The 11,464-nt window shown below is 39.0% G+C and overlaps 1 protein-coding gene across 2 annotated transcripts; it reads left to right on the top strand.

The window, feature by feature from the left end:
- Positions 1-1,692: 1,692 nt before the first annotated feature.
- LOC306873304 (sodium/potassium-transporting ATPase subunit alpha-1) lies at positions 1,693-11,242 on the top strand. 2 transcript variants are annotated; one of them, XM_079422498.1, is made up of 22 exons: positions 1,693-2,135; positions 2,851-2,964; positions 3,081-3,140; positions 3,804-4,007; positions 4,118-4,231; positions 4,314-4,448; positions 4,837-4,954; positions 5,031-5,299; positions 5,387-5,695; positions 5,845-5,979; positions 6,060-6,252; positions 6,340-6,515; positions 6,802-6,938; positions 7,019-7,169; positions 7,264-7,432; positions 7,513-7,667; positions 9,488-9,611; positions 10,161-10,306; positions 10,403-10,533; positions 10,625-10,726; positions 10,821-10,912; positions 11,103-11,242. In XM_079422498.1, the coding sequence occupies exons 2-22, from the start codon at positions 2,935-2,937 to the stop codon at positions 11,129-11,131; spliced, it is 2,979 nt and encodes a 992-aa protein (XP_079278624.1). In that variant the 5' UTR covers positions 1,693-2,135; positions 2,851-2,934; the 3' UTR covers positions 11,132-11,242. The 2 variants fall into 2 exon arrangements, with proteins under 2 accessions (XP_079278624.1, XP_079278623.1); XM_079422497.1 differs by lacking the exon at positions 1,693-2,135 and adding an exon at positions 2,595-2,699.
- Positions 11,243-11,464: the final 222 nt, after the last annotated feature.

The raw sequence follows: 11,464 nt of genomic DNA, 5'->3' as shown, positions 1-11,464 counted from the left end.
GTATATTAACTTTTTTTTATTTATTTTTTTATAAATTGTGATATATACTTATTTGGAAAATATATTTCTTTCAACAATTTTGGGCAGAAGAAAATATTATATTATATATTGTAATACCACCACCAAAAATGACTTAATTAAATAAATATTTTTTTTTATATATATATATTTTTTCAAGCTTTTGGAGACCAAGAATACTGCAAACAAGTTAGATTGACTACTGTAATTTTGATAGACACATCTCAATTCACTTTCTGTGTCAAGATAGGTTATAGCATGAGGGTGAGTAAATGAATTTTCTTTTTCGGCCCAACTATTCCTGAAAATGAATAGCCCTTTATAATGACACTGAATTGCGCTGAAATACAAGAAGTGACAACTATCTTCTAAATCAGATTCTTGCTGCTTTCTGCAGTGTTCTTCACGGAGAGCTGTGCGAGACGGAGACACTGCCTTCTTTCACAGTTGTCATGTTTATTATTCTGTTGATCTGTTGCCTCTCTCTCTCTCTTTCTCTCTCTCTCCCAGCGTCTGCGGCTGACATTTCCCTCCGTGCTCACAGCTGCGTGCCTGAGAGAGCAAGAGCTCTTAGAGACACTCCACAGTCCTTACTGCACAGTGATGAGCAGCTCCCAAGAGCACACTTACAACACTGACATCCATACTGGGAAAATAAAGAAACTCCAGAAAGACTGCAAACTGCAAATTATATATATATATATATATATATATATAGTGATAACTCATAGTCTTTTTATGTTTTAATGTGAACATTAAAGGAACATTCAATTGTATCATATTAGCGGAAACATTAGCGGAATGTTACTTTTGAATGTTCCCTGAACATTCCGAAACAAGTTGTAACATTTAAAATCATTAGATGAACATTCAACTGAAACGTTTTTAGAAATGAAATGTTCCATGGATATGTATAAATAACATTTTTGTGTTAACATTTTAAGAACATTGTTAAAGAGTAGATACAAATGCTACATTGACATTACCAGAAGAACATTTGTTCAGAACTTTTAGAAAACCATTATATATTATATATGTATGTATTGCCAATGAGATGCATTTGAATTTGCAAACTGTAAAATTTGGGCCTTTTACTTTAAAATTTACTCTAAAATGTATGTATTTTACTTATTTCATGCTGTTCACAAAAATAAATATATATTTGGCTAGAAGAATGCTATTATATTGTATTATGTATGGGTCAGGCATTTATTGACAAAAAATGCATAAGCTGGCATTTTCCTCCTTAAAGAGAGCTAAAGATCTTGTTTGCCATTTCCGCTCACGTCCATAGAGCCCCTGCTGTAATCACATGTGTCAGAGACAGTATGGGCTCCTTCCCCCTTCACATTTCTCTGCACACTGACTATAACACATCATCCTTTCTTTCTGAGAATAAACCCTGGATCAGCAATTATGGGATGAAGCACTGGAACCGGTTTACTAAATGATAGTTTTCACAGTTTAAGGGTATATTATTAGCTATTACTTTGTGTGATTTGATCCAGACATTGCAATTTCAGAAGACTAAAATGGACTAGTGCATTTGTTTCTTGCAAAGTAACAAATTCCGTATTATTCCTCTGAATTCTGAGTAACGCAAGGGCGGTCACTTGATAAGTCCCAGACCGCCTACTTTAGAATATAATGTTTCCTTTCAGAGACTGGACTGCTTCCTTAAAGCAGGTCGGGTAGCTGCTTTAAAGTGCCATTTCATGATCTCAAGTTAATAAATGCCAGACCTTTATGAGGAAAAAAAAATTAAAATGTAACCACAAAATCCAGCAACATCAATTTCTGCTTGAATCGGTTACGACTGTCAGAGAGGCTGATCGTCACTGTTGACATTCCCACAACCCTGATGTAACCTTGAATATCCGCACAGATCATTCCCGTCTTCCTCATTTACAAGCCTCTCTGAGCTGCAGCACCAGCTGATCCTGGTTTTCCTGGAGTATTTACCAAACAAATGGATGCAAACTCAAAAGGAAATGTGCAATCTATGCTCACAGATGCATAAGAGGTGGCATGCTGTTGAAAAGCATAAATATGGACTAAACTTAATCCATTGTTGACAGAGAAAAGATAGCGAGACATTTACAAAACACGGAAAAAAGGTATGCCAAACTCGCTTTCAGAATTCTTAAGATATGATTGTGGCCGTGTGCAAGCGTATTTGATTTTTATCAGATTTATTACTGGGCGTTAAATGCCAAAGGACACAATTTACACAGTCATTCATCACTTACCTTTAAAATGGAGAAAGTCATAAAAATCAGGTGGTGCCAGACAAATAAATGATTTATAAGTGCAGAGAGACTTAATGTTGAAGACAAATCAGTGCACATAGAAGTTGTTTTTTTCAATGCTAATAAAGTATGTGCAAACTACCACAGGCCTTTTCAAATATTGAGTATGTTAGTTCCTCAACTAGGTGTCAATGACATGACCTACCTGTTCGGATGAAGGTTGAATAAATGTTAAAGCTCCGTGACAGCAGCCAAACTCCTCCCTAATCTCCTCCTTGAAACAGGTGAGTTGGCAGGGTATAAATTTTGTGAACCTGACTTGGACACACAGGAGCTTTTTGTCTCCGGAGAGGCTTTCAGGAGAACTACGACATCTAAGATCCAAAAACTTCAGAGTTTAAATTGGAATAAACAAGGAAAATGGGGCTTGGAGTGAGTGGACCATGGCTATATTTAATTATACTGCCAGTTTTATTCTATGTTTGCTTTTGTTGCTCCATTTCTCTCTCTCTGTTTTTTTTTTTCTCTCTAGTCTCTCGTTCATGTGTTTGTTGCATATTTTAAGCATTGTTATTTTTGATAGACGGGGAACGATAAGTACAAATTGGCGGCAACATCAGAAGATGGAGCCAAAAAGCCAAAAAAAGGGAAAAGAAAGCAGCAGGACATGGACGACCTCAAAAAAGAAGTGGATTTGGTGCGAAATTAATATATAAAGACATTTAGAAAATACACATAGCATTAAAATACACCATTTAACAATAATCAATTCTGTGGTGAACTGAGATTTCAAGGCTTTTTTTGTTTCTGCAGGACGACCACAAGTTGACAATGGACGAGCTTCACCGCAAATATGGAACCGACCTAACCAGGGTGAGTTTTGTGACACATTTGGGAAGCATAATGTATCTAAGATGATTCATATGAATGTTTTATCTTCTTAGATGGACATAAATGATTGTTGTTATCATCTCCCTTTAAAAAGAAAGGCTGGTTACCTAATTAAAAATCACTGAAATCTTGTGAAACTGAAAAATCACCATGTCTTTTCTGTCAAATCAAAGCACTTTTATTTAAAAAAATGATAAATGGTGTCTGTGGAAGAGGTTTACCAGCAGGTGTAATTATTATGTAATGGAAACAGTCGATTATATGTTGTAATGGAAAAGTTTTAATACTTTTAATAAAGTTTTAATATAAGTGCTTGCAAGTTATATATGTAAATTATAGATCTGAAGCCTATATGCATAATATTATTTGAATTGAATTATTGCTAACTGTCCTGGAGCAAACCCGGACATAGGTGAGTGTGTCATTAGCTCCACCCCCTAACTGGACCAAATCCTCTGCCCCACCCTGACCTTCAAAAAACTCTAACACCTCAAGGACAACATGTCCCCTTTTCCATTATTCCACAATATCTCCTTGAAGTCTCATATTTATGTTTATATTTTTTAGGTCTGACATTCACAAGCTTCACTCACTTTGAAACATTGTTGAACTAATTGTTGACTTCATTTTTATCGCTGCTGGCAGGGCTTGTCTTCTTCCCGTGCGAAGGAGATCTTAGCTCGTGATGGGCCCAATGCCCTAACCCCACCTCCTACGACTCCAGAATGGATCAAGTTCTGCAAACAGCTCTTTGGTGGGTTCTCAACGCTGCTGTGGATTGGTGCAATCCTTTGTTTCCTGGCATACGGAATCCAGGCTGCTTCTGAAGACGAACCCGCAAATGACAACGTACGATAGAGCAAAAACCTTCACTTATTTATGCATAAATAGTTCATATGTCAACAAACATAGTGAATCAAGCATAATTAGCCCCACTGTGAACCTGTTTAATTTTCCAGCTGTACCTGGGAATTGTGCTTGCTGCTGTTGTCATAATAACAGGATGCTTCTCATACTACCAAGAGGCCAAGAGCTCTAAAATTATGGAATCTTTTAAGAACCTTGTACCTCAGGTACTGAAATTAAAAAATTATTCTGATAAAACACTGTATCTCTCACACAAAAACGTCATTCTAATACATTTTGATTTTGTAGCAAGCCCTGGTTGTGCGTGATGGAGAGAGAAAGAACATCAATGCTGAGGAGGTAGTTGCTGGTGATCTTGTGGAGGTCAAAGGTGGAGACAGAATCCCAGCTGATCTTCGTATCATCTCTGCGCATGGATGCAAGGTAAGACCTAAAGCGCAAAAGAATGGCAAAAGTAACATACTCCCACTTTTGAAACGACTGGCATAGTTATGTTGCATTTTAAATGTTGGTCACCAGAATGGGATGCAGGTATACTGGTGTCCCCATCAAACTGTCTTTTTCAGTTGTGTAATTTCTTTGGTCAACAAGTCAACCAATGTTTTGTTGGTGAACAAGCTGTATATGTTGGTATACCAGCTAGGCCAGGGCTGTCTAAACTTGCTGCTGGAGGGCCAATGTCCTACAAATTTAGCTCAAATTTGGGATTGAAGGGGATTGAACACCCCAGAGATAGACCAACACCAAACCGGTACTAACCAGCAATCCTGGACCAATATCCATGGATATTTATGGTATTCTTCCATTCCAGGTTGACAACTCTTCACTCACTGGGGAATCTGAACCCCAGACTCGTTCTCCTGACTTCTCCAATGAAAATCCCTTGGAAACCAGAAACATTGCCTTCTTCTCTACTAACTGTGTTGAAGGTACAGAGATAAAACAGATGAGGTATGTTGGATAAAAAAGTCGAAATTTCATAATTGAAGTTTCATTTTTCAATAGGTACTGCCAGAGGGATTGTCATTAACACTGGTGACCGTACTGTCATGGGTCGCATCGCCACTCTTGCCTCCAGTCTGGATTGTGGACAGACACCAATCGCTAAAGAGATCGAGCACTTCATCCACATCATCACTGGTGTAGCCGTCTTCCTGGGTGTCAGCTTCTTCATTCTTTCCCTGATTCTTGGATATGGGTGGTTGGAAGCTGTCATCTTCCTGATTGGTATCATTGTTGCTAATGTACCAGAAGGTCTCCTTGCCACTGTAACTGTAAGTCAGAGTTCAAAGTATACTTCTAAAGCCAAAGTACACTTCACTTGAGCCAAGAATTATTACTTAACCTGTAACTTCATGTAGGTGTGTCTAACTCTGACCGCCAAACGTATGGCGAAGAAGAACTGCCTGGTGAAGAATCTTGAAGCCGTGGAAACTCTTGGCTCGACCTCCACCATCTGCTCTGACAAGACTGGCACTTTGACCCAGAACCGAATGACCGTCGCTCACATGTGGTTTGACAACCAGATTCATGAAGCTGACACCACAGAGAACCAGAGTGGAACCACATTTGATAGGAGCTCTGCTACTTGGTCTGCTCTTGCACGTATCGCTGGCTTGTGCAACCGTGCCGTCTTCCTTGCTGATCAACACAATGTGCCAATCCTTAAGGTGCGCTTGAGCTTCTCAATATTTAATATTTTAAAATATTTAAGGAAACATGTAGATGACTTACCTTTAGAGTGACTTGTAAAAGTCCATCAGTAAATATATGTCCATCAAGATACGATCAGTAAAGAAAAGAAATCAATCTTTTGCAGCGGGACACAGCTGGTGATGCCTCGGAGTCTGCCCTGTTGAAGTGTATTGAGCTGTGCTGTGGTCCAGTCACTGAAATGAGAGAGAAGTACCCAAAGATTTCTGAAATCCCTTTCAACTCCACCAACAAGTATCAGGTAATTTTGTTTAATTATTCTATGTAGATTTACAGATTTGACTAGCCTTCCTAACAGCACCTAATATGCCTTTTTTCTAGCTCTCAATCCACAAGAATCCCAATTCCTCAGAGTCTAAGCACCTGCTGGTGATGAAGGGAGCCCCTGAGAGAATCTTGGATCGATGCTCTACTATTTTGATTCAAGGAAAAGAGCAGCCTTTGGACGATGAAATGAAAGATGCTTTCCAAAATGCTTATGTAGAACTTGGAGGTCTTGGAGAAAGAGTGCTCGGTAAAGCCAATTTATGAAGTTCACCTTGTGGAGTTTTTCAGTTTAAACTATGACTATGTACACTAATGACTGTGTTCTTTCACAAAGGTTTCTGCCACTTTAGCCTCCCTGATGACCAGTTTCCTGAGGGTTTTGCATTCGATACTGATGAAGTGAACTTCCCAACTGAGAACCTGTGTTTTGTTGGCCTCATGTCCATGATTGATCCTCCTCGTGCGGCTGTACCAGATGCTGTGGGCAAGTGCAGGAGTGCAGGAATCAAGGTGTAGTTTCACCTTGATTCAAGACTGATGGCTTGATTATATTATACCTTTATTGAATGAAATGAATCATATGATCAAGCATCTATGTCTTCTATCACAGGTTACTTGTGACCATCCAATTACAGCTAAGACTATTTGTAATGGGTCTTGAATCAAGAACTTGTTCTTGGTTCAAGAGCCATTGTTTGAATATGTTGCACCTTTGCTGCAGCATATCGAATTTTGTTCATACTTGTTGCATGTACAATCAGTTTATCAAATGATAATTCACAATCTTCAATTACAGGTTATCATGGTTACTGGAGACCATCCAATTACAGCTAAGGCTATTGCAAAAGGTGTTGGCATCATCTCTGAAGGCAATGAGACTGTGGAAGACATTGCTGCTCGTTTAAATGTCCCTGTTGGAGAGGTTAATCCAAGGTATCCATCTCAAACAAAACATTTATTCACCAAGTTTTGAATTTGCTCTAGATGTCTGCTAATACAAAATGCATCTCTAGAGATGCTAAGGCCTGTGTGGTCCATGGTGGAGAACTGAAGAATATGAGTGAAGAAGAGCTGGATGATATCCTCAAACACCATACAGAAATTGTGTTCGCCAGAACTTCTCCACAACAAAAGCTGATCATTGTGGAAGGTTGTCAGCGACAGGTAATGTCAGGGAGTTGTCTGTCCAATCCAATTTGATACTAGAACATTTTACCCCGAAGGAACCATTTTTAATGCATTTTATTTCTCTTACCAGGGTGCCATTGTAGCCGTAACCGGTGATGGAGTCAATGATTCTCCTGCTCTGAAGAAGGCTGACATTGGTGTGGCTATGGGTATCGCTGGATCTGACGTATCCAAACAGGCTGCTGACATGATCCTTCTGGACGACAACTTTGCCTCAATTGTCACTGGGGTAGAAGAAGGTGAGACATTTTATTGAAAACTTAACTGACTGAGGAATTATGAACGTAACTTATGGTATCTCATATCTCTTTAACTTTAGGACGTCTGATCTTTGACAACTTGAAAAAGTCCATTGCCTACACGCTGACCAGTAACATCCCTGAGATCTCACCCTTCCTCTTGTTCATCATTGCTAATATTCCTCTACCTCTGGGCACCGTCACCATTCTCTGCATTGACCTGGGCACTGACATGGTAGGTGAAAGGTCACAGTATGTGAATCAGGAGCCAAGGACTGAAGGGATGTAGACATCTACTGTATAGATTAGTTTTTTCTTCTGATTCATCGGATCATGGTTTCCACCATCTTTAATGTGTTGAAAGCAAACTAAGGTACTAATCTTCCACAGCTTTGGTACAGATAATCTTGAGACCATGCCAGTGAATAGCATCCCAACCACAAAGTTTGGCCTTGTCTTAAAGGAGTCATATGATGGTTTTTTAAAGATCATTATTTGGTGTATTTGGTGTAACAGAATATGTTGACATGCTTTAATCATAAAAAAAAAACATTTTGCAAATACTGTACATTATTGTAGGTCCTCTATGCCCCGCCTCTCTCAAATGCTTAGTTTTCTACAAAGTCCCTCCTTCCTACAAGCGCAGTCAGCTTTGATTGGCCAACTGGCACAGTGCATTGTGATTGGCCGAACACCACAAGCCGCGTCGGAAATGTAACGCCCCTTTCCATTAACGCGAGCTTTAGCTTTCAAAATAAATGTAAAGACAGTTAATAGTGTCCTTAGTTTTATCATCAGTTCAAGCCCGAGAGGGGAACAGAGTCGCGTGACAGACACAGTGATGATGCTTGTATGTGTTTGCACACAAGCCGCGATTAAGATGATTTAGGACGGGCTACAATCTGCTGTGATGTGACTCAGTGTGTGTGTGTGTCTCTCTCTGTCTCTCTCTCTCTCACACACACACACACGACGCGCAAAACTCATACAGTCGCTGATTCAGAAGCGCTAGATTGTCATAGCAAAGTCATAATTACCTTCTCTCCTCGGTTCACGAAACGGTCGTCCATAAAATGCGTTGCTGTTCTGTTACATCTACTTTCGGAAGGCCAAATAAAGTGCTTTTGCTTTCGCCTAGAAACACACAGCTTCTCCCTGTCATGGCTGAACCAACACTACTGAGGTTACTGAAACCGCGCCTCACGCAAATATTTCCACATCGTGACATAGACATGTGGGGGCGTGTTTGAATGAACTATTTTAGGGGGGCGTGGCAGAGTCTTAACTTTGATAAAGAATATCTCTTTGGTTTCTTTGCAACTTCAGGGATCCTATCTATGCACGAACAGCTTGTAACACTCCAATGAGAAAGGAAAACTTGAAATCGCATCATATGAACCCTTTAACAATGATAGGATGCATAAGATGAAACTTTGTAATTGCAGCTATTGTGTAAGTTTGTATTTAGTGCCACCTACTGATCAGAAAAAAATTATTTAGTGTAAAATTTTGTGTAAAGCTATGACATAATTGAATAATTTAGTGAGGGCAGTCATGGCCTAATAGATAGAGAGTTGGACTTGTAACCCGAAGGTCGTGGGTTTGAGTCTCGGGTCCGGCAGTGATTGTAGGTGGGAGTAAATAACCAACACTCTCTCCACCCTCAATACCACGACTGAGGTGAGACCCTTGAGCAAGACACCGAACCCCCAACTGCTCCCCAGGCACCGCAGTACTGGCTGTATGTTCACTACTGTATGTACACTTGGATGGGTTAAATGCAGAGCACAAATTCAGAGTATGGGTCACCATACTTGGCCACACACCACTTCCCTTTAAAGCTATGACATCGTTCATCCCATACAACTCTTCACATACAGTAATGACTGTTTCTTCAGTGTTAGCCATACTGGCTGTTGACCTTTTTTTTTGACCATTTTGAAAACAGCAATGCTTTATTATTTAGCAGTGCTGAGACTTAATTTTGTAAGAGCTCCCCCAAATGGTGAAAAATGTAAAGAAATGTTTTTGATTTGTTGTTTAATGTTTCCACAGGTTCCTGCAATCTCATTGGCCTACGAAACCGCTGAAAGTGACATCATGAAGAGACAACCCAGAAACGCTAAAACAGATAAACTGGTAAATGAGAGGCTCATCAGTATGGCCTACGGTCAAATTGGTAAGAGCATGGTTATTCTAAACAGACTCTTTGCACTATATTCATTATTTGACCTGATTTTGAACAAGTAGGCCTACCCGACTGTAATATTTTACTCTTAGCACAGCATTTAATTTAATTATTATTAAAGTTCAACGTACTGCTGCAGCAGGCTAGCTGCAAAAGCATCTGTGTTACATATTATTATTATTTTTATTATTTTGCTGGTTAGCGGCTATAATTTGAAATACTAAATCATCTGCGTATACAAATCTGTCAGCAAGCATGCCGACCAGGAATATCTTTAGTCAGTGCATTAATATAATCAACGAAACTTCATAATTGCTATTGCGGCCATGCCCTTAGTTCGCCTAAGAAGTAAAAACAGCACCACCTACTGTTTTTAATGATAAAGAAATTCTATTAATTAAAATGGAATACTAAAATGTAAAATATAAATGCTGTATATTACAGAAATACAAACACTTAATTGTAGGTGATACACAATTATTTTAACCTATTGACAGACCCTCAAAACTTTAATTTTAATGTCATCATACTTATTTTTAGGTATGATGCAAGCAGTAGCAGGGTTCTTTTCCTACTTTGTAATTCTTGCCGAGAACGGATTCCTGCCCTCCGATTTAATAGGAATTCGAGTCAACTGGGACGATAAGTATCTCAATGACCTGGAAGATAGCTATGGCCAGCAATGGGTAGGTGTCATAACTGTATAAACCAAAAACCTTTTATAATAGAACAAATGTGAGGTATCGGTCATGTAAATATTGCTCTTCTGTTTATTCTTCCAGACATATGAGCGCAGAAAGGTTGTGGAGTTCACATGCCACACAGCATTCTTCGCCAGTATTGTGATTGTGCAGTGGGCCGATCTGATCATCTGCAAGACCAGGAGGAATTCCATCGTACAGCAGGGAATGAGGTATGTAAACAAAGAGTCCAGCCATCAAATTGTGCAATATGTGTTATACAGGACTGTTTCTAAAAGCCATGCCACCACTTTTCTTTCATAGAAACAAAATCCTCATCTTTGGTCTGTTTGAGGAAACTGCTCTGGCAGCTTTCTTGTCCTACTGCCCAGGCATGGACATTGCTTTGAGAATGTATCCTCTCAAGTAGGTGGACATAACTATTACACACAAGAAATGGGAATATTTTTTATTATAGCTGACCTTGAAATGTCTATTGAACACTAATATTATGTTTTAGACCATGTTGGTGGTTCTGTGCCTTCCCATACTCGCTGCTCATCTTCGTCTATGATGAAGTTAGAAGATACATCCTTAGGCGGAGCCCAGGAGGTATGATGTTGGCAGTCTTTGACATTGATAACATCTATGTTTGTTTTTTAATTTTAAAGCTAAAGTATCTGTTTCCCAAGTGGAAACCGGGGTTTTGAATGGGGTCTACGATAGCGATAACCTTCATAACAGTATTTTGTTATTTCACAGTGAATGAACTAGCTCTAATATCTATGCTGTTTTGTTTCAGGCTGGGTGGAAAAAGAAACATACTACTGAAACACGAAGACTTTCTGTTGCAAACATATGCGAGAAGACATTCATTTTGATATTTTCAAAATTATACAAAATCTGGTCATTTTCAATCAATAAATATGTCAAATTAGAAGGAGTTTGTGTTTGTGTCTTCATTATGTACTACCAAACTATTGTATTAAAATATCGGTCCCCATAAAGTTATAACATGAAAAACCTTTAAAATCACATTAGACAGGCCATATGGTCAAAGGAAATTGAATAATTGCTTTATTGAATAATTAACCGTAAAAATGCTATCGGTAGAGGTCCCTAATTTAAGAACAATAGAAGTCGATTGGATCTTCCACCGTGATA

This window comes from Barbus barbus (assembly GCF_936440315.1).
Source record: "Barbus barbus genome assembly, chromosome: 7".
NCBI classification, from domain to species: domain Eukaryota; kingdom Metazoa; phylum Chordata; class Actinopteri; order Cypriniformes; family Cyprinidae; genus Barbus; species Barbus barbus.
The sequence above is the reverse complement of the archived record's forward strand: the minus strand, read 5'-3'. Positions and strand labels throughout refer to the sequence as shown.